Genomic DNA, 23286 nt, shown 5'->3' with positions numbered 1-23286 from the left:
TATCACTACGTCACTCCTTCCTTTCTAGAAAGAGCCAGAGTAATCTCACATTTAGCGGTGTGATTTATCTACACCTATTTTTTTTTTAAAGGTGGTATGTGTATTTTTAGGATGTCAGAACATAGCTAACCGTGTTTGCTATAAATGTATCGTTTAAATCACTGTGATTTTTCACGAGGCAGGTTGAATATGTACGCCACCGGTTATTTTGATATGAACCGGCACCCCCCTCCGTCTGCCGGCAAGTGGTATGACCGGCAGCATAAAGTCGGCGTGAGCCGCTCGGTAACTTCAACTGACAGTAACCGTCTGAGCTCAAACGCAACACCGCCGTTTAAACTTGCGCCCCAAATAAAAAATATTGCCAAAATGGAGTGGACCCCGATGGAGATTAACCCCGAGGTGAGGGAAATAACCGTGTTTTCTTAACTTCCATTGAACACCGTGACGTTTTTTTTCACTGTCAACAAACTCACCTGTCGTCTCTGTTTATGTCGTTTCAGATGCTGAACATGGTGAGTAGCAAACAATGGCGACATGTTGGTAACGGTTAACCGTTGATGATTTAACTGTCAGGTAAGTTTTTTTTACAACGGCTAGCTAGTTAGAGCGGTTACTAAGACGACGGTTAAAACGCTAACAGGCCACAACTGTCAATGTGTAGTTTATATGTTGTCTACTTAAGATAAAAAAAGTGGCAGGTGTTATTTAAAAGAGATGCAGGAGGAGGCGTTCACGTCCTCAGCATCATTCCCAGTGTTGTCTCCAGTGTCTGGGCTTAAGGGTGTGGTCGGACTGGGCCAACACAACGCAGCATCTTTGAGCGCAGACAGAGGGGATCATTTGTGTATGTGTCGCTGTTTTCCTCTCATTCATCGTGCTTTGTTTTATTTTCCTGCCCTGCTGTGTTTCAGCTCATGGGCTCCCTGGGAGTGGGTGAAAGCTGGCGCTTTGTTGATGTGGTCGGGCTGGAGGATGAGCAACTCTCCGCCGTCCCGAAACCATGCTGTGCCTTGATGCTGCTCTTCCCACTGACACAACAGGTGATAACAATAGGGTGGTGGTGGTGGTGGCTACTTCCTGGAAGGGAAGGACCAAAGGGTGGGGTGAGTCACTGATACAGGCTCTCTGGGGTGGGGTGAGACTGAGGTGCAGGGAGGGCATGGATGGAGAGGGAGTAATGTGATGGCTATGGTGGTGAGACTGGGTTGGTAAGGAGGAGATGAGTCAGCAGATGCGTACCTTTTTTTTAAATACTCAATATGAAGTCTAATTATCTTGTCAAGCACTGACATTAAACTGCAGAGCATTCTCAGATAGGCTTTACTTGTATTGTGATCTTGGGTAGCAGACCTCGTCCCCATGTCCAACAGCTGAAATAAAAATGTATAACAATTAATTAAATGGTTGACGATTGATTAAATTTGCAATGATATGGACTATAGAAAAGGAGAATCATTCCAGTGGAAAAGCTCTAACTAAAGACTGTCTTTGTGCTTTATGAACATCTGTTTTATTTATATAGCTTGAATAACAAATAACAATTTGCTTCGAGGAGCTTTAAAGTCTGTACAATAAACAGCGCCCTGTCCCGAGACCCTGAATTTGGATAAGGAATAAGGAAGAAGCATCAGGAAGAGAGGTCCCTATCCAAGGACACAAATCACAGTATGCACAATTGTGTGTGTGCAATTGACAAAAATCCAAATATATGTAGATTCTAAAAACTAAAATAAAAAGTATAGATCCTGGAGGATGTTAAGCAGCTTTTGGTGTCGCTAGATGGGGAGAGCCTGAGCCACAGGACCACCTCTCAAAACCATGAAAACCTGGGAGGAGGACAGACTGCACAGTTCTTTTAATTTCTGTTTGCAATTGATACCTTAATCTATGCGCTCAAGTGGCATGATTAACTTGGCTTTTCTCATAGGCAGATGACTGTGACCATGGTGTGTGTGTGTGTGTGTTTGTACTGCAGCATGAGTCTTTCAGGCAGCAGCAGACAGACAAGGTTGGAGGAGACTCTGAGGTTTATTTCTTGAAGCAGACAGCAGTCAATTCCTGTGGCACCATCGCCCTGCTGCATGCTGTGGCCAACAACAAAAGCAAGCCGGCATTTGGTGAGTGCACATCAAATAAGAACTGGTATCATCATACTAAGTACAAAGCAATGCATACTAAAATTTATATGGCTAAATATTTGCTTTATAAAACAATCAGAACATTGTTAGCGACTATCAATGACTCAGCAGTTACTTTGCTGAGATATTTTGCTTTCATAATTCAAATTACCAATCATACATTTATTTGAATGTAAATTTGACTAAGGTAAAAATGCCAAACTTTCACCATCTTCGTTAAAGCTTAAAATAAAAATAGATGGCCCTATTGATGTAAGTCTGAATTATTGACAGAACTCATTAGTTTAGCTGTATACCTGCCGCACTCTCCAGGAGTTTCTTCTCCATAATTAAGTTTAACATTCATATGTATTATGAACAAGTATAAACCAATGACTAAAAGGATTAACCTTATTAAGCTGCAAGAATGGGTACACAGATGGGTTAAAAATCAGTGTGTCATAGACTGCTGATTGAGCAGTGCCTAATTTTACCGTCCAGTAAAAACAAATCCAGGGCTTAGTTCAGGGTTAGGGTTTATGTCATTATGTTCGATGTTAAAAGGTATCTGCTGAACTGTGTTGCAGCAACAAAATTAAGTGCATTTTTAAAGATGTATGGAACTACCATTAATCCCCCCCCCTTTTTTTTAAATAACTCTGTGATGATTAGTGGCTGGTTATTTGGTGTGGCTTGTTGTGATTTGAATGAGTGACACTTCTTTCTGATTAACTTTGTGCTGTGTTTGGGCTTTTTTAGCGAGTGGCTCTGTCCTGAAGAAGTTTCTAGATGAGACTGCAAACATGTCTGCCGATGACCGTGCCAAACATCTGGAGCAGAACCAGGTAGGATGAAAACTCTCACTCTTGAAGCTGCTATATTTTAAATTTTAAAATAAGGAGATTGAGCTGTGTGATCATCAGAAGCTTAAGTGTCTTTGATAGTTTCTGTGAGATTGTATTACCTATAAGCTAAATATCAGAAGCAGTCAACAAGGCATCTCCTTCACAACCAAAACAAATAATTTTCCATGTATTTTTTTCCCTTTTGTCTGTCTGTATGGTTACTGTCTTTATATAAAAATATGAGCTCTAAATTGTAAGTTGAATGACCTATACTTGATCTATAATGTTATGACTACTCAGCTAAAAATACTGTTTTTAAAAATAAATTTAAAAAACCTGAAGTGAACTCCTAATTTCTAGAACGTTTCTGTTCGTATTGGATAACCTACATTTTGTTTTGAGGGTATTTTTTTTTTGTTTTTCCCCCACTTGAGGGCGCCAGACACTTCTAAATCCTTGTCCTATCAAGGGCACTTTGACAGCGCCTTCTAAACCTCAAACCTGAGTCTAATGATCTGTTTTAGCTGTATTAAACTTGACATGTTCTAAATTTTTCCTCTCCAGGCCATCCGTGATGCTCACAATGAGGTTGCATCGCAGGGCCAGTGCAGGGTAAGATCCTTAACCTCAATATGAACTGTCGATAGCTGTCATCTAATACCCCTTTCACTCATTCATATGAGATAGCTGTCACTTTCCTTGACACCATTTCAGAGATTCCAGTCTGCACATTAATTTAACTACCAAACCTGAGAATTAGACTCAATAATTACATTATACAAAAGCTCAAGTTTCCGTTTCCTCTCTCTGTCCAGATGCACATTTCCCTCTCTCCCCCTTTCTCCTTTCTGGGGGTCAGTTAAATGACATTTAAACATCAGTATTATTGAAATAATTTCTATTCCTGGTAGCATCGCCAGTTCACTAAACCCAGACAACCTGAAGAGGACAGTAATTTAGGTAGTAATGAAGGGGGGTTATTGATCTGTCTTTATTCATTCACATAGACCGCCTGATGGGAGTTTGACCATTATCACTGTGTCGGAGTATCCGAGAGATGACACACTGTATTTAAGATGAATGTAGTGCTGTGTTTGTTTTATGAAGTCTTTTTGTACAGCATGAACTCTGAATTATCTCAACTTTCACAGCCGGAAGCTGACAAAATCAACTTCCACTTTATTGCCTTTGTCAATGTAAATGGCCAGCTTTATGAATTTGGTAAGCATATGTTATCTCACAATGTAGATTCATGTGTGTATTTTTATGTTGTGCAGTCCTAACTGTCTTACTTGTGTTTTAAGATGGGAAAATGAATGGACCAGTGAAACACGGAGATACCAAAGATGACTCCTTCATAGCGGTAGGTAAAATTATGGTCATCAAGATTTTGTGTCAGTTCTGGATATGTTGAAATATAATCGAGGACCAGGCTCCTTTATGAACATGCATGTCTGTGATGAGTCATGATATCAAACTGGAATACTAGGGAGTGGCCGCTCCTGAGTATCTTGGTTCAATCAATAAACTCGGCTAATGCACACTCTCACATCTCCAATAGGGTTCATCTTAAAAGAAAAAGGAAAAAAAAGAGGGGACTATAAAGAACAGTCTGAAACACAAATTAAACATCAGTCTACAAAAATAATCTTAATGTAAGGATAGCTTGTTATTTAAGCAATGCTATTTTCTGCCATTATGGTTCACCTTACACTAGAACCGTCGCTCCTTAGGCCTGTTTGTTAGGTATTGGATATTTAACATAAATGCGCTGTCTATGAAAAACATAATGAATATGACTTAAACAACTGTTTAGATCATCACATCAAACAACAAGGAGGCTCCAAATACATTAGTGATAAAACATTAACAACATTAAATGTTATGATGATGATTTAATGGATCTCATTTAAAGGAAGAAGAACTACTCAAGTAGTACTACTGGGAAATATTGGCAAAATATAATATCATAATCAATTATTAATAATTTTGACCAAATACCATTATCTATATATCAGGGAAATGTACTGATACTACCTTTGTATGATGAGAGAATAAAAGTCAACTGCATCTCTCGTTACTACAACTTTATACATGACATTTTTAAGTAATTTTTGAATGTGTGTGTCATGTTATTACTAAGCTGAAACAGAAAATGGACAAAACATTATGCATTATTATGCATTTACCTACAATAACTTTGCAAATTTCAGTTTTTCATTTGAAAAATTGCAATGTTTCTAGTTCATGTACAGTGGAGCAAAAATAATGAATGAAACCTGAGTAAAAAATACATCAACATATTGCATAAGAGTAAACATATCTACTCTTCTTTTTTCCTCTTTTCAAACATGTCCAGGATGCAGCCAAAGTGTGCCGTGGATTCATGGAAAGAGAGCACGGCGAGGTCCGTTTTTCCTCCGTGGCTCTCTGTCAAAGTTAGATATTCGGTAGAACATATGACCACATCGTAAACCAAAATGTCCTGGAGCGTTCACACAACAAACACAATCAGCAGACACCCATTAATACCTGTGAACACACACACACACACATCTATCTGCAGACACTATGCACTATAAAGCACATGATGTTTCCACATACTGTACTTTCATCTCATGAACAAAGCATTCTTTAGCACGTGTACACACAATCGCACCATCAAAACATTTTGTTATGCTGACACTAACTGATACAAGCTTGTCCAAATCTCTTTGTGACTTATCATTCAGCAAGGACAACTGTAAAACATGAGGTCAGATCTCGCCACTGCTCGTGTGCATTTGTTTGTTTTTTGTGTGTGTGTGTAATCATTGGTGCATCTGTTTCAAACTTAAATGCTTAAATACCTTTTGTGCCAATGAAGAGAAATATGAAGAGTGAGACAGAAAAGGCGGAAAACTTCTACGGAGAAATGTTTTGTCTGTGTCTCTGACTGCCTTCAGTTTGTGTGGTTGAGTTTATAAGGATCTGACATTCCTCAGAACAGCCCAAATGTATCCGTAGGAATAATTTAACCATTGTTCGGAACATGCACGCAACCTTTGAGTGCGCTTCTTTGGTGTCACTCTGACATTTCTCTGAAAAACTAAGGATTTCTTTGAGAAGAGCAAAATTACAGCTGTGGATTGCTGTCCTCCTTTTTTTGTTTAGTTTCCACAGATTAGTGAATACATTTGCACTTTGTGTGAAAATGGCTCTTAAGTTAACAATCTACCAAGGCTCAAATAGTCAAATACAGTATTAGAAAACTTGCAAACACAAAGACCATCAAAATAAAGTGCTACTCTATGTTGGGTTGTTGTCGTTCAGTGCAGGGTGATAGTACTTTATGTCTAGGCTGTGCACTAATTGTTTACCTTTCTGCACTTTCTAAATACTTGTTGCTGTAGTTCTACTGGTGATGCAGCTGTGGGAATTCAATAAAGCAACCATTAAACTTGGATGTCTCTCCTGTTGTGGTTTGTATCCGTTAGTAGAAAAATAGAGGCTTGCTTGTTCACCTTTTTAAATCTGCAACAGCCACTCTAAGTTATGTTGAATTTAAAAGTTATTTTTCTAAGTGATATTTTAAAGATGGTTTTTCAAACAAAAATGCCAATCTGCTATTTTTTTATTATAAAAGTCTATTGAATACCTGTACGTTCTGGGCTTTGCCTTTTTGAATTTACACTTCATATACAAAATGATTAATCCAGAAAATATTAATCAGATTAATGCATAATAAATATTAGTTGCACTCCTAAACCTTTCTAGCTCTTGCTTTAAAACCCAACAGTCTTTATCTTTTGCTTGACTTCCCCCTGTCACCAGTCTACATTTCCGCTGACACTCATTCATACTTTTGTCACATGAGGTGATGAAGTGTTTAATGTCCTCAGGCCCTCACAGCTTGAGGCTCATCCTGACTGTTCTTAGCTGCAGTTCAGATGTGAAGGGATGAAACAGGAGGACGACTGAAGAGCTGTCAATAGATTGTCTGGTGACTCGACTCATCACTGTGGATACCAACACAAGACATTTTTCTGTGTTGCAAAAGAGCAGTCCCAGTGTGATACTGACCTAAATGATGAAAAAGAACTGCAGTGCCATCACTACTCGGAAAAAGGATGGCATGCACAAACCCTTCCACAAGCAGGGATGTAGTCCTCATCCAAATAGAAACAAAGGCTGATATCTATATGGTAAAGAAATATGGGAGCAAACTGGTTGAGTTTTGGTTGTAGGCTTTACCTCTCTACTCAGGTGATTTGGTAAAATAAAGGTTTGACCTTCTGTTTGAAAGAGTCACATTTGCATCCAATACTAGGGTCAGCGGCTATCAGCCCCACCATGTACACAACTGTTATCAACAGCATTGATTACTTACAACAGAACTGATGACTGCCAAGCCGTTCTTTAACCAATGTATGAAATGCAGTTTATAAAACTTTACGATTTATTGATTCTGTGCTGTGTAAGTTGTAGTCAATGGCAGTAAAGAAAAGCTGTCTCAAAGGCAGGGTTGTAGAAGGGTCATTTAGGGTTTTTGCAATTAAAAACATGTTCTTTGTAGATATGTTATAGGCTTATTCCAGACTCCTTTGACTCCTTAAATGCTAAAAAATGTATAAATTAATAAAGAATGTGTTCTTTTCCCACCAGACTAATAATAAATATAAATTTTTATACCTTTATTGGCTACAGGGCACACAACTGTGTATTCTGACTTTCACTTTGTTTGTGGTAATTTGATTAAACACAGCTATATTTAGGAATATTCATCATTTAATCATAATATCAGTTGAAACTAAACATTGACACATAACAGTGAAAGCACAGTAAAAATGCAGTTTATAGTGTGCTGTGTTGGTGCATACTCCCAAACTAATTTACAATAAATCTAATTAACAACACAATAAACATGGCCTGGGGGCTTTTGGGAGCTATGAGGGGTCTGAGTGCCCCCTGGGTAGTTGCCTGTTTGGTAATCCACCCTTGTGGAGAAGGGTTTAAACCTGCATTCAGGCTTTTTGGTGTCTGAGCTCATATAACCTCAGTTTAAAATCATCCATATGGCTCTGATTTGAAGATTCAAAGGTGTTGTTTCTCATTTGGGGTCCCTGTGATAAATGTTAGCTACCTCAAATTATGTTTCATTGACCCTCACAGAGCTTTTTTTTTTACATTTGCTCTCCATTTTAAAGCCAGTAGACTTTCTATTGCTCAGGTAAGCATAAAGCAGACCTCTTCAAACAGCCACTTCCAGCTGACTCATGGGAACTGTGAAATAACGGGACATCCATTGCAATCCCCCATCCTCTCTCTCTCTCTCTCTCTCTCTCTCTCTCTCTCTCTCTCCTCTGTCTCTTTCTATCTCTCTCGACCTCCCCCGCATAGATTCCTGCCTGCGCGTTCACGTCCCCTAAATTGCGCGGCAGCAGCGTCAGCCTCACGCAGTTCGGTGGCGTTCAACAATCGTTATTTTTAGCGCCTGGTTCGTGTTGCAGGCAGCGTCGGGGTCGCCAGAGCCTTTCTTTCTTTTTTTTTTTCCTCTCTCCATCTCCGTGCTTCAGTTTGAGCAAGGCTCACAGGGAGCACGAAAGGGGGCCAGGCAACGCATCGAGGAGTTGCGGCGTAGAAAGCCGAACAGAAGGATAACGGACTGACAGTGCGGGGAGGGGAGCACCACCACACACGTCTTATCACGTATCACTTAACACCGTGTCATCACACAGACTCTCCGGTGCTCGTTAAATGGCCAGTCCAGAGATGGCTAGCCCAGAAGCGGGTCGAGATAACGACTCGGAGCGGCTGGAGCCGAACCATCCCGAACCAGCCTGCCAGGAGGCTCAGAAATGGATAGAGGTAAGTGACCGGGGCTCGGAGGTGTGGTGGGGGGCTGCTTCTACAGCATAGCGGGGACAGAAATGGGCCATACGGTCACATACTGGGGATATAAATACATAGCCCTACAGCACCGGTGTATCGTCACCTGTTGTGGGGACGATGCAGTGTCGTGTTACCGTGTTGGGACGACGGGCTCACGGCCGCATGTGTGGACAAACCGTGTCAAAAGTTTCAGCACATGTGTGTCTCTTGGTGAAATTTAACACCCGAAGCCAGCACCGTGGAGGGACTTTTAAACAGCACCAAACGCGTTTAAATATAAACCACAATCACACAGTGAAGCGCAGAGTGGCCGTTTATCCTCTAACGGTCGAGGAGCTTGTTTTCTACTCGCCAGGATGAGTAACGCCCCCTTTTTTCAGGCGCGAGGGGATTCCGGTTGCCATGGTTATGAAACCGGACCAACAGTCACGCACGAGATGCTACTGCACCGTACTGGACCAGCACGCGGATGAGATTATCATTTGTGGTGCTCCCACCACCACCACCACCATCACCACCACCACCATCATCATCATCATCATCATCATCTGTCCGGCTATAAACGCCTCTGTCTATAAGCCCTGAGCGTGGTGGACAGAGGGTGAATCATGAGCTGCGTTATGACCTATTTTTTTTTCTACTTTCATCACGGTGCTGGTCCCTAGGATAGCTACCCACCAACTAGTATCTCAGACTGGAGAAAATTGATGTTATGAAGTACAACAAAATTAACTAGTGTGGATGTTTACAGGATGTGGTGGGTAGAAGGAGATAGATTGATAGATGCAGAAGTGCAAAACCGTAATTCCTTGGGCCTCAGTCTACATAAGCACCTATGTTAAAATGTCCAACTTTCACCGCAGAAATAAACATGTTTACAGCCTGGTACAAAAAACAGTTTTGGTCTCTATAGTTAATTTCTTTCTTTCCCACCCGTTTAAGTTATATTAAGGCTTAAAGTTATACATTAACAGCGTGGTTGCTTTGATTGACAGTTAGGTGCCGTTACAGATGGCTCGTCTGAGCAACCAGGCGCCATTCTTAGGTCAGCCGATGATCCACGTCATTGTTGCCGACTTTTAGATTAGCCGGAAGGCAGAAGGAGCAGTACACCCAACATGGCTTTCAGAAACCAACAGGTGATATCATCATATCATATCATGCTCTGTCTATTCTACATACTGTCATTGGTTACAATAAAACAAACAAATAAGCCCACAAAACATACTTCGATTGATTATTCAAAGGTGCCACTAAATCTTACACACTGATCCTTTAACATACATTTAGAAGAAGCTTGATCCCTCAGTTTCAAATATATAAGCCTGAGGATGAATATAACCACACACTCACACAAAGGGCTCATAGACATGCACATGGAGACAGATGGCGGATTGATGGGGGCAGTTATGGGTACCTTGCTCATGGCACCTTGGCAGTGCCAGCTACCAGTCCACACTCCATACTGTGGTCCATGATGGACATGAACCAGCCACACTCCCTTAGGACCGTGTTACTGCCGCCCCCTTTACCAAGGATATGTTGGATTTCCGTGATGTTTAATAGACAACAACTCACCAAAGTGGATAGTTTAATCACCAGATAAATGATTTAACAGGACAGGAAAGCAAAGTATTTTTCTGTCTGTCTTTATCAAAGTTAAATGGATTGCCTGGGGCTGCATCTTTCCTCCGTGGCCACAGAAGTACATCATTCGTCTCCCATCCACCCAGTTCAGGTCTGTCCCACATACAGTTCAAGAAAAATCAAAATGATAAGCATTCATAAAATTAGAGAGACAGTTATGACCTATTTTTGTGGCTTTCAGGATATTAATGTGCACAGATAATTTTCCACCAAATGTGCACAGTTGTCCCCTCACTGAATGATGAAGAGGTTGGATGTTTCTGAATCAAGTCATTCTTGTGCCTGCCTCAGTCACAAAAAAAGATTAGAAAAGTTTAAATATCTATAACACACATCTAAAAGAGATAAAACATTTTCCTTCAAAGTTTAAAGCACAAGTGTGCTTTGTTGTATTTAGCAAACGTTTTCAGATGTTGATGTTTAGAAGTGGATATTTTTAAAAATGTTGGTGTCAATGAGTAAAGGCCATCAGAAAAATAACATTACAACCATCTCTTTTCAGATTGTTAAAAATATGTACAGGAAAAATATAAATAGCATTACAGCCAACTATTCAAATGTAAAAATACTTTATCAAATGGCTTGATAATGCAAATACTGTTCAGAAACACAGTATACTCAAATCTTTACTTTTGCACTTATGGAAAAATAATTCTTAACTCAATACGTCCCTCGTCCTAAGTTCATCTAGCTTTCAGGACTGTAGAAACCACTGACAGTATAAAGAATGGACAGCGTATGCATGACGTCACCTGCACATTTCCCAAAATGTGTAGCACTGGCCGCCACCATGTTGGTGGTAGTCCTACCTCTTCCACTTCCCGGCTAATCTAAAAATCGGCAAGGACGTGGATCATCGGCAGACCTGAGGCGGGCCAAATGACTGGGAGCCTGGGAGCTCAAGCATGTATCTATCTGTCAATCAAAGCCCTGTTAATTATGCATAACTTTAGGCCTTAATATAATATGAATGGGTAAGTGTAGATGTAGAGACCAAAACTGTTTTTTGTACCAGGCTGTAAACATGTTTATTTGTGCTGTGAAGTTGGACATTTGAACATGGACGCTTACGGAGACTGACTCATTTCTGTAGCCAGCCTCAAGTGGATGTTTGAGGAATTACAGCCTTTAGCACTTCTGCATTGGCTTCACTTCAGGTTGCTGCTTGGTAGAAACATTGTGGACTCCAGGAAAGAGTGCTTGCAGTGGCTGTAGATATAAAAGTTCAATTCAAAATTCAAATTTTTTATTTTCAGGCGATTATACACCAATAAAAACATCGTGATATTGGATTTCTGCCATATTCTGCAACACGCTGCACCTTAATGCAGGCCTCTAAAATCTTCATCTGTCCTGCAAATCAAATCAAATCAAATCAAATTTTATGCCTCGGAGGGCTTTACAATCTGTACAGAGAGTGACACCCTCTGTCCTTAGACCCTCGGTTTGAGTGAGGAAAAACTTGCCCACAAAAAACCCTTTAACAGGGAAAAAAGGTGGAAGAAACCTCAGGAAGAGCCACAGAGGAGGGATCCCTCTCCCAGGACGGACAGACGTGCAATAGATGTCACGTGTACAGAACAAATCAACACAAACATATTGTACAATTACAACGAATGATAAAATAATTACAGTAGCAGTGGAACTTGTGATAGAGATAGAGAGACACAGATGCACAGCAGCAGCAAATCATAAACTAACTATAAACGAATGGAGATATGGCAACAATAATGACAGTAGTAATATGTGTAGTGGATGTCGTGCAGGACCACAGCAGCAGCCACGATCAACGAGAACCTGCTGGACCATAGAGCACACAAACTCCAGGGAAGAAGTTTAGTTAGTAACATGCATTGAAGTGTCTTTGTTCCGCGTCCTGATTGTCCAGTTATTCTCGGACTAGTCAGGCTGACTATTTCTAGTGGTGTATTTAAACCCTCTCACAGGTGGAGATGATTCAGGGTTAACCATGCCACCCTACGCAGCCTGTGTGTGTGTCCGCCATGTCTGTAAGAGTATGCAAAGCGTATGCACACACACACACACACACACAGACACACATGCCAATCAGCTATGCATGACACAGCTCACTCACGCCTCAGACACGCCCCGGTTGGGTGACACCGGTCACTATGGGAACAAAACATGGACAGGCTCTCAGGTGTCACTGTTTCCAGGGGGGGCAGTAGAGCAGTAGGCTACATATATCACCACATGACCCAGAGCAGGAAATTAGACTGGCACAAACAAGACCTTTCTATCTGTTTATAGACGAGACAAGGGGTGGGATTAGACGGTCTGAAAGCCGATGTTCAACAACACTGTTGTTGAAGGTGCTTTAAACCTGTTGGATGTGACATTGAGCAGGTTAAAGTTGTACAGGCTTAGAGAGGCACAAAGTCAACTTTACTGACAGCAGTTAACCTCTGCTGTCACCGACATACAGTACACAGCAAGAGTTAGAGATCTGTCAGGCAAAGAATAAATGAAAGAATGTGTGTGAAATGTGTGCGTGCCAGATGTCACAGCTGTCCTAGGCAGATTAACTCCAATGGTCTCAGACAGCCAGCTGTGTCTGTACCGGAGAGAGTGCGAGAGCAGGGATTCATGGATTTTCCATGCATCAAATGCTGTAACGAAAGAATGTGAAATAATGATGACACAGACTCGCTGTTGGCATAGATGTCTTTCATGCCTCAGTGATTTTTAATGTTTTTGTAAAGCCGGCATAGACACAGTTTGCCACAGACAAAACTAAACACATCACCAACTACGTATGTTGGTTGTAATAGTAGATGCTGTATCATGGCTCTGACAAGCATTGTGTGTGAGAAGAAGTAGTGCAAAAAAACATTTTAGCATGCAAAGTACACTGTAGTGTACATGCAAACAGAACTTATAGTGAGTGAAAATTTACCTAATTTTGTAATTTTCGTACAAAAGTTCAGAGGCTGAACCCTAAATAGATATTGTATATTTCCATTTTAGTGTACCACTGTGATAAAATATACAAATACATTTTCAATTATGTGGTACAAGGAAGTGATTTTGTTCGTCAAGTTGAACAGATTTCACGCAGTGTGGAGTCAGTCTGGTTAATTACTTTGATCCAGATTAATCCTCAATCTGGATTATGACTTTATCTCTCTGCCTTCCTCTCTCAGTTTTCCTCCGTGCTGTCTTCTCTTTTTCTCTGTATGTCACGACGCCATTAGTGTGCAAAGTGCCTACAGCACATGATAACATTATAACGAGGCTAATGCCGCTGCAGCACCACAAATTATAACATCTCTCTCTGTGGTCTGTGTGCACACTGGGGCTCTAACCCACTAAATCTCCATTGACTGGCTTTACTGGAAACACATAGACAGTTCAGCACGGCTCAACTTAGCCCTAGATTGTGCCTCTCATACAACAACATTACATTTGCGTCACTGAGCTAAGCTCACGTTTTTCTGAAAAAGAAATACCCGGCCATTTTTGAAAAACCCAGAATGTCCTAATCCAAACAAAGATGGTAGCAGTCAATGGTCTTTAACCTTACTTAATTTGCACAAACTTAATTTTATATTTTTTAATGAAGCATCTATATTTTTCTTGTGTATAAACCAGAAAACAGGTACGCCATTTCTAGTGGTCGTTTCTGAAAATAAAGTCACAACATGGGAAACAAATATCTAAAAATCATGCAACAAACTTTTATATTATTATTGATATTTCATTTTTTTTTAAATCAAAATTGCTGGAAGAGTCTTAGAGGCTTCTGTAAATATAAATACAACAATCAGTACAACAGCAATCACTGTTAAAATATATGTAACGTGGGGTCTTATGTAAAGTGTGCACTTGTAAAGTAGCACAAGAGTTGTTGTCTTAAACAACTACCATTGTTGATGAAAATCTATGTAACGTGACGTTAGAGTTTTATTCACGTTACGTTACAGACACATTTTCCTGGAAGTCATAGCAACTAGGGGTTGTAAAGGGGATGTAAACATCACCTTAAATAGATTTACAGATCGCTCTGGGTTTGAACACTGTTGGTAACATTTGAGGATAATGTAAGCGCACAAATTTTAAACATTTTAATGTTAAAATTTTACTTTTAAATAACTTTCTTTTTCACCGGGTATTTATTTTACTGAAAAACAGATGCTTTATGACTCGAATGGTGGCAGTGAAACATGAATGGCACATACTCAGGTTCAGCTCAGGAGAAACAAACGTCAGCTGCAGCTGCATGGCACCCATATCATTATCACGTTTAGTCTGGGCCTGCTAAATCCTGCCATTTGTCTGTTTAAAACATCGAAGCGCACGATTTGCTCATTAGAACTTACACCACTCACTTGATTTATTGCATATTTTTCTCTTTTCTCTTCTGCTGCTTTTTATTTTTATGGCCTCTCATTCTTTCCATCTTTTTTACAGATGTTAAATTAAAAGTATGGCGTACTTTGGCCTACTTCTGCTTCTGCTTCTGCTCTGCCCCCAAACACACACACAGTCTCACCTCGGGGTTTAAATGGTAGCTGCTGCTGCCATTCACCCAGACTGAGAAGAGCAGTCCACCATGAGGACTGCGAGGCAGCGAGGGAGGGTCAGATTACTGTTGCTGGCGCTGAAATACCCCCAAGGTCTTTGGCTTGGTTTTTGTAGGAGACGTGAATGCTCATTTAACACACACATATACAGCCTGTATCTCTATTTTACACACACTCATGACATAAATTTTAGCTTTCTACCTAAACCATATACACTTACTCCAGTCACTATGTCCAATTGCTGTATTTCAGTTTCAGCTTTTTAACACATAACCAATCATTAACTACCTCCACCCCCGACCCACCGTCTGTGCCCTGCATCCCACACACACACACACACACACACACACACCTACAAAAAACACAGTTGTCCTGCTCTCCCTTAATACAGTACTCTTCTTGGTCAGTAAATTATGCATGACCACGCTGTAAATGTTTCAAAGACCTGGAGTCAAACCTTAATAAACATGACATATGCCAACATATGTGTGTGTGTGTGTGTGTGTGTGTGTGTGTGTGTGACACCAGAATGATGAAAGACAAGAAAAAAGAAAGAGATGCCAATGGGAAACATCTGGTCATCACTTATATAACGAAACACAATAGGCTGTTTTCATAGCTGCAGATGAACTGTGTGTATGTGATTGTGATTGTGTTTGTGCGTGTGTGTGTGTGTGTGTGTGTGTGTGTTTTCCTCTCATGCATATGGCACATGTGCATGAACTGTACATAAATAAATATTAATAAATCATAAACATCGCAACAACGAAAGAGCAGACAAAGACAAAAGGACTTAAATGTTTTGCATTACAGGTTTTAAATACCGTCGCACTATTCAGATTATTAAGAATCTGGCACATTTGTCTCAGATTAAGTGTGTTTTTTTGTCTGTGGATGGATTTATAGGAGCAGCATCCACTATACATGACCAGCAGAGATGGAGAGAAAGTGTGTGCCTTCAGTTTACACCCTGAGTGCTAACTGTAATCTGTGCTAATCTGGATTAGAAGTTTAAACAGTCAAACCTCTCTTCTTTTCGATTAATCTTTGGCTGCTGGTTACACAACAGCTCCAGAAAGCAGTGTGTGTGTCTGTGTGTGTGTGGGCTGGTTGTACAGCTTCCTGATTCCCTCCTCCTCCTCTCCTGCCTGCACAGGATAGACTACTGCAGGTTAGAGGATTGAGGTTAGCGTTGCAGCTCACTCAGGCTACGGCTGTGTGCATCTATATCAGGGACGTGCGCGTGGGTGCATTTTGGGAAAATGGAATGAGGACACAGAGCAGTGTGTCATTGGCTTGGCGTCACTTTGGTTTCTACTGAAGCAAAATGTTGGGGGAAGGGTGAAGCGGGCAGCAGCAGGTTCCTCTGTCAGGGACACAGTGAGGCACAATGCAACACAATCTTCATGCACTTTTATAAACTGTATTTATGTATATTTGAGGAGATTCATGTGTAGATTATTTTTCAGTTACTTTAAACTTTCAAATGTCAGGAAACAGTCACCCCTTCACAAGAACCTGGTGCCCAAAGTGCTTGTTATGTCGGACTCCAAAATCCCAAAATATTCAATTACAGTGTTACAAAAGGAACAAGATCTATTTTACAGTGACCAAAATACCAGTACAGGAAGCTCTTGTGTACTTCATGGTGGACATCAGGGTAGTGTAGCAACATCTGGACAATGGTTATGATGGCATAATGAGGTTTAAAATGATCAAACGAGTAGTCTGTCTCCTCTGCATGTCTGTCTTTGTCCGTCATGATGTCTTTAATTCCCTCAACCTAATTTTATCATCAGCTCTGTTGCATATTTCAAGTTTAAACACGTCACACATGAAAGAGGTAGAGATGAACCAAACCCAATTTTTCCAAACTTTAATTCAACTTAGAGTCTGTGCCAATACTGAGCACCAGTCGGACACCAGTGCTCTCTTTTTCCCAAATTCATACCTTACTGCTTACTAAGTAATTGTTATAATTTCATTGCTAGAGAAAATACATTTGTTGTGGATCCGTCACCTCATTGGAGATACCCGATCTGCTTAATAACTTTGGTATGTTGGCACTCGTGTATACGGTACATTGGCGTATTGGCTCCTTAGGAAGAAAAATGTAGAAATGTAAAATTAGACTTAAAATGAATCTGTGTGTTTATTTAAGACATTTATCAAGGAGGTCCTTTGACATTTTCTTTGGAACTTGTAATGAACATTTTCTACACTAAATGATTAATGAATTAATTAAAAAATGACCTGGAAACAAAATATGAGTTGCAGCTGTAGTTCCAGTCCACCTCCTTAACATCTGTCCCTTCCTGTCCTCCTTCCCCTAGGCTGTAACAGGGAAGAGCTTTGGAGACAAGGACTTCCGCAGCGGATTGGAGAACGGCATCCTGTTATGCGAGTAAGCAAAACTCCCACGTGGTTTTTGATGTATGAAGTAGCAACATACATAAACTTCTTTAAGACTCAATAAATCTCTGCTTGCCCTCTCCTCCATACAGGCTGCTGAGTGCAATCAAACCAGGGCTGGTCAAGAAGATCAACAGACTGCCCACCCCCATCGCCGGGCTGGTAAGAAGACACTCTCCAGTGTGACATTCAGCCCTGTAAGCCACCCTGTTTGTCAAAGTGATAAACTCTGACTGTCTGTGGTCCCCTGCTGTCTCTTGTAGGACAACCTGTCAGTCTTCCTGAGGGGCTGTGAGGAATTGGGCCTGAAGGGCTCCCAGCTGTTTGACCCCGGAGACTTGCAAGACACTTCCATACGAGCTAACCTCAAGTAAATAACCGTGTGTGTGTGTGTGTGTGTGTGTGTGTGTGGCTTGTGTGTGGCATTTCAACGTAGTATCACGTGACAGTAACACACTTCTCTGTCATTAGGGACTCCGACTGCAACCGCAAACTAAAAAACGTGAGTAGTTATTGCCCTGTCTTTAGTTTTTCTTGTATGTCAGTGTGTTTTATGAATTCATGAATATAAACCAAACCCTCTTAATGTCCCTCAGGTGCTGAACACAGTGTACTGGCTTGGGAAGGCTGCCAGCGGCTGCGCCTCCTACAGTGGCCCTACTCTCAACCTCAAGGAGTTTGAAGGGCTTCTCGCTCAGATGAAGGTGGTGAGTTAACACAGTGAGTGAGGAGGCCAGAGCAGGGAGGGGGAGGACAGGGAGACAGACAGATAGCTGCATGGAGAAGGTGCGGGGGATGGATTTTTTAGTTTCCTGTCTTTGTTGGGGTGCAGGAGAGACACGCGAGACAGGAGGCAAACACGTTTTTGTTTTTGCTACACCAGCTACTCCTATTTCAGGGAGAGACAGAAAAGAGAAACAGGATATGAGTCTGAAAAGAAGATTAGCTGTGCAGATTTTATCTAGTGGATCAATTCAGAATAAGTTTAGTCAAGACAATGATCAAACAGCTGGCTTTTCACTTTCCTCTTCCTTTGTTTCTTTAGCTCCAAGTCTCCTTTTACAACCCATGTGTTGTCTCATAACCGTAATCTTTTACTTTATTCACTTTACATATGATTTTTATCTTTCTGTGCATATCTGTGTGTTTGTAGGAGAGTGAGGAAGGAGGCGAGAGTCCGCAGAAACGCAGCGTTCGCGACAGCGGCTACGACTGCTGGGACTCTGAGAGGAGCGAATCTCTCTCTCCACCACAGCACACTCGCGACAACTCCCTAGACAGGTGAGAGACATCTGTCATCAACACACACATATCCATATATGTGGACGCACACACAAGGAGACCCTGAATGTGAAGTTACATACAACTGCATACAACTGCAACTGACATTCAAACTTAAAAACTCGTCCTGTCGATTCAAAACGTTTGCATTAAAATAATTATTTCTTTAAACAAGTAAAGCATTTTCTCTTGTTTTTGACAGTCTGGACTCGTTTGGCTCTCGCTCGCAGCACAGTCCTTCTCCTGACGTGGTGAATCGAGGCAACAGTGATGGTTGGTTCAGATAAATGTCTTTCAAAAAAGCCAAGCTACCTATTTCGCCCTGCTCCCAGTGTTTATACTAATCTAAGCTAGCCCCATACTTAACATACAAACATGAGATTGGATGTAGATCTTCTCATCTAACCCAAAATGTTGGACTATTCCTTTAAAGCAGCAACACAAAACCACTCATCCATAAATAGTCTGACTGCTGTTCTCTAACATGCTGGGGTTTTAACCTTGGTATGTTTTGTCCAGCCTGGCAGGCTGTGGATAACAGCTGAACGTCTCAGCCACTCTCTGTGTGTGAGTGCATGTGTGTCTGGGTGTGTGTTTGTGCCCCAGATGCAGCTGCTGTTAGGCTAAGTAGCAATCACCCCAGATTTGGACCTGGGAAACACAGGCTGAGGTCAACATCCTGGCTTTCATATGTCAGCCTGTGTGTGTGTGTGTGTGTGTGTGTGCGAGTTTGAGGGTAGTATCACAGGCATCCTGTTTGTGTCTTTTACGTTGACAGTGTAATATGTGTGCAGCAGGGTGACAAGAAAAACACTATTCCAGAGCTGGGAATAGATTTATTCTCTACATTCCCCGGAGGTCACAGAAAAGTGTGCTGCCTTACTAACTACTTTTTATGACCCAACATAAAAGTTGGACAGAGATATAGTTTCTCCTATTCTGTCTGTATGCATTCATAGATTTATGCACAATAGACTTGTTGACAGTTTGGACAGAGAAATGATCAATGTTGGAAATATTAGACTCTACAAGTACCACCATCGTGACATACATTAAAATACAGTAGCATAAGCCGACCCTATTTAGCTATGGAGAGTTTACACAGGAGGCAGGTTTATTCCTGATATAATTTATTGTTGACTGTTGTTGAATTCTTCTCAAGAACCAAAGCTAATTTGGTTAAAAAGTGCTACTCCTGACCCGTACTTTTCTTTCTAATATTTCCTGTTTTCAGCCAGAATTGCAGTTTTCTTTTTAACCATTCATTTTAACTCTACTTACTATCCGTCTGTCACATTTTAGCTTGAGACTAATTGTGGAAACATGCATGCAAACATCAGCAGGCTAATATTAACAAAATATTACAGAAAATGCTATCTCATAGTTTATTTTCATTCAAAAGGTTGCAGTATTTTGATGGTATAATATATTTTATTTAAATTATTTATTTAATTTATAAATTAAACTGGGTGTAGAGATTACACCCACTACCACTACAAGTGGATTGAGAACCAGTGCGCTACATGATCCCTCAATATCTTTCAATTAAATTTGACTCTTTAAAATTTCCACATTCATGAAGCAAATTAACTCATTATTGCATGTTCTCAATAGAAACGATGGCCCAAACTTTGAAAATAAGACTGACAATGGTTGTATCTTTTATAAAGGGACATAAAACTCACATAAAACCTGTGTGCTATTTAGGAGACACAGGAAGAGACAAACCCACAATTACTCTTCCAGTAAAACAGCATTGTGGGATGGGAAAGGTCATTCTTGTTTGAGATAAACATAAACTACCTTGTCAGTCTTTTTAAACGTACTGTGGTCATAGAATGGCAGCCCAGAGCTGATTTCACTATGTGATGTCAGAGTAAACATCTAAAAGTGTCTAGAAACTTCAGATGAATATGTCAGGTCCCATTTCAATGTTTGCCCTTACTGACATGGAACAAATTGGTAATGGCATTCACAGAGGTTATTATGCAAGGGCCAATTAAAAATAGTTCCTGACTTACTTTCTAACCTTCTTCACTCTTTTATGCTCCATCACTCTTTGGTTTCCAGGGCGAGGCAGCGACTCGGAGGCTGATGCTGCCGGCAGGAGGCCAGATGTGAGGAAGGATGACATGTTGGCCAGACGGACTGCCAGCAACGAAGCAAGAAGCTCAATTCCCTTTAACCAGTTTCTTCCCAATCGAACCAACGCCAGCTCCTACATCCCGACTCCACGGCGAAAACCGCATACAGAGGAGGGAGAGCAGAGGAGGTAATGACAAACACATCAATGCAAAAGTTAGATGAAAATACAAAAACTGAGCAGAAGGAAAAGGTAAATCACACAAGACACACAAACGTCCTCATCTCTAATCTTTACCTGCCATTACACACCATCCTCTAGTCACCTTCAAGCCACCCCAGAGCAGGGCAAAAGAACTGGACCGCAACACAAAACTCCCAAGACTGTCACTTGGGCACCTGAGAACAATGAGGAAAAACCAAAACAGGAAGAGGAGAAGGTGACCCAGGAAGAGTTGGAGCAGAAGAAGCTGCAGATGTTGGCGAAGGCAGGCATCAAAGTTCTGCCTGCTGCCGTTCGCTACAGCAGGTCAGGGCGGAGGGGCATGAGAGCTGCTGCTGTTGTGGTTTGACCGTTTTGGTCGTGTTCACTAACGGATCGGTATGATGGTAATTTTATTTGCGTGTGCTTTTTTTTTGGTGCTCCATTCACACTGTGGTTTGACATGTTGGTTTGGTGTAGCTTTCCAGTTGCTACAACGTGGCTTGTTATTAACGATAATGGGTTTTGTGTGCTGGGAAACAGATCTGACTAACTGGTTGCTCCTTTTTTTTTTTTATGAGGGAGAGGTTGATTTAAATCATGGCAGTTGTTAGTAATGAAACAAAAGTTTCAGTGGCGTGTGAAAAATCTATTTCGGACTCACGCAGTGATATGTTTGCGTGTGAGCAATAACTAATCAGCAGGACCTTGCCAGTAATATTTGTGGCCGCATGCCAAACTTTGCATGTCACTACTACTCACAAAATGCAACGATGGATTTTTATTAACCTCTGAAATGAATATGCCAACTCCTCCAACTCCAGCCCTCCCGCAATGGAAGAACAGCAAGTGAGGTCACCGTCCCCGAACATCATCCTTCGCTGCGAGAACGACTTTTTGAGCTCTCAGAAATCTGCGTGGGACTCCTCCTCCGATGGGGAAGAGGAGGCAGAGATGCGGAAAGTACCAGATGTTCGTAGGGATGACCTGGCATCCAGACGAGCTCATCGCGGCACCGTTGCTCCCAAAGTGCATCAGTTTGTCCCTTCACCTGTATGTAGCAACAAAGACAGAGAGCGCTGGGAAGGCATTAGACGAGCCTCGCAGCAAACACTGCTGGAGAGGGAGATCAGGTTAGCCGGTGTATGTTTGTGTGCTGCTGTTTTTTTCTTCCATTTTCTCTAAGTTGCTAAATATACTCTTTCTTTCTTTGGGTGTTGTGATCACTTGTGGTTTGACGTGTGCGTGTGTGTGTGTGTGTGCTTCCACTTTGATGTGAAATGTGTGCCACTGTACTGGCTCTGGACAGCGATAAGGAAGCTGACATCATTACACGCAGAGACAACCCCTTCCTAAACTCTGCCCCTCGCCACGAGGAAGAGGAGGACGAGGAGGAAGAGGGAGAAGAGGGAAAGGTTATAGCGATGCCTAATAAGCAGAAGGATGACCTGGCTCAAAGGCGGGCTCAGAGTAGGCCCCTCCCTCACAGGGACGGACCAATGAGATTTGTTTCTGCCTCCATGAGCCAGGCAGATATGCAGAAGTGGGAGAGACTCAAGATGACTGAACCCAGGTGCCCAACACACACTCTCTGATTCATCACACATGCAGTACAGAGCGCTTAAATGCTGCTGTATGTTGAGTGTGTGTTTGTTAATGACTGTGAGGGAGGCGTGCGTGTGTGTGTGTGCGTTTTAGTTCTAGTCTTAAGCAGATCATTGCAGGCAGACGAGGGTCATTAATCTGCAGAGCCTTTCCTTTAAACCGTAATAAACCGTAGCTTGAATACATGGGGTACCACATTTCAAATGCCATCCAAGTCTAATCCTCACTAAAACACTGCAAAGTACGCATTATCTGAAAGCACAAAGAGTTTTGATCCCATCTGTGTCAGCTATTTTAAAATCACTGCACCATCAGTTTATTATTTTGCAACAGCGGTGAATACAAGAAAGAACAGGAAAGTAAAAACATCTTATGTCTTTACATTTTACATCTATACAGTATCATGTAGACTACGTAACAACAACAAACAGCAAAGAGTTTCCTTGCAGAAGAGATGAGATCATGGGTTTAACAACATTGTTTTATTTTGGTACTTTCAGACAGGTACTTGTACTAGTAGTGATAAGTCAATATTCAGTTAACTAGACAAAGTGCCCAAGTCACAAATAACTGAAATAATAAACGTAAAATGACATTTTCTGCAGGGTTATTTCGTGAACGTGATTTTTTAGTTTGGAGCTATTGCCAGCCAACCAATGAAGACTCAAGGTGGTTCC

The 23286-nt window shown here is 41.3% G+C and overlaps 2 protein-coding genes across 7 annotated transcripts in view; both read left to right on the top strand.

The window, feature by feature from the left end:
- Nucleotides 1–282: 282 nt before the first annotated feature.
- On the top strand, nucleotides 283–6408 carry uchl1 (ubiquitin carboxyl-terminal esterase L1 (ubiquitin thiolesterase)). Its single transcript, XM_010749816.3, has 9 exons — nucleotides 283–402; nucleotides 504–515; nucleotides 915–1043; nucleotides 1979–2120; nucleotides 2880–2965; nucleotides 3530–3577; nucleotides 4117–4186; nucleotides 4270–4328; nucleotides 5325–6408. The coding sequence occupies exons 1-9, from the start codon at nucleotides 370–372 to the stop codon at nucleotides 5406–5408; spliced, it is 663 nt and encodes a 220-aa protein (XP_010748118.2). The 5' UTR covers nucleotides 283–369; the 3' UTR covers nucleotides 5409–6408.
- A 1887-nt stretch (nucleotides 6409–8295) lies between these two features.
- Nucleotides 8296–23286, top strand: part of limch1a (LIM and calponin homology domains 1a) — a 29093-nt gene continuing 14102 nt past the window's right edge. For 4 of the 6 annotated variants that reach the window (XM_019259208.2, XM_019259207.2, XM_019259209.2 and 1 more), the window contains exons 1-12: nucleotides 8296–8812; nucleotides 17361–17431; nucleotides 17532–17601; nucleotides 17703–17809; nucleotides 17911–17941; nucleotides 18036–18146; nucleotides 18593–18720; nucleotides 18923–18993; nucleotides 20791–20992; nucleotides 21125–21331; nucleotides 21829–22137; nucleotides 22314–22577. In XM_019259208.2, the coding sequence (XP_019114753.2) occupies nucleotides 8702–8812; nucleotides 17361–17431; nucleotides 17532–17601; nucleotides 17703–17809; nucleotides 17911–17941; nucleotides 18036–18146; nucleotides 18593–18720; nucleotides 18923–18993; nucleotides 20791–20992; nucleotides 21125–21331; nucleotides 21829–22137; nucleotides 22314–22577 (1682 nt within the window). In that variant the 5' untranslated portion in view covers nucleotides 8296–8701. The remainder of the gene's footprint in view (nucleotides 8813–17360; nucleotides 17432–17531; nucleotides 17602–17702; nucleotides 17810–17910; nucleotides 17942–18035; nucleotides 18147–18592; nucleotides 18721–18922; nucleotides 18994–20790; nucleotides 20993–21124; nucleotides 21332–21828; nucleotides 22138–22313; nucleotides 22578–23286) is intronic. The other 2 variants (XM_019259210.2, XM_027283338.1) reach the window with 2 other exon arrangements.

This window comes from Larimichthys crocea, chromosome X (assembly GCF_000972845.2).
Source record: "Larimichthys crocea isolate SSNF chromosome X, L_crocea_2.0, whole genome shotgun sequence".
Taxonomy (NCBI): domain Eukaryota; kingdom Metazoa; phylum Chordata; class Actinopteri; family Sciaenidae; genus Larimichthys; species Larimichthys crocea.
Note: the sequence above shows the minus strand (reverse complement) of the source record. Positions and strands in the feature narration are given on the sequence as shown.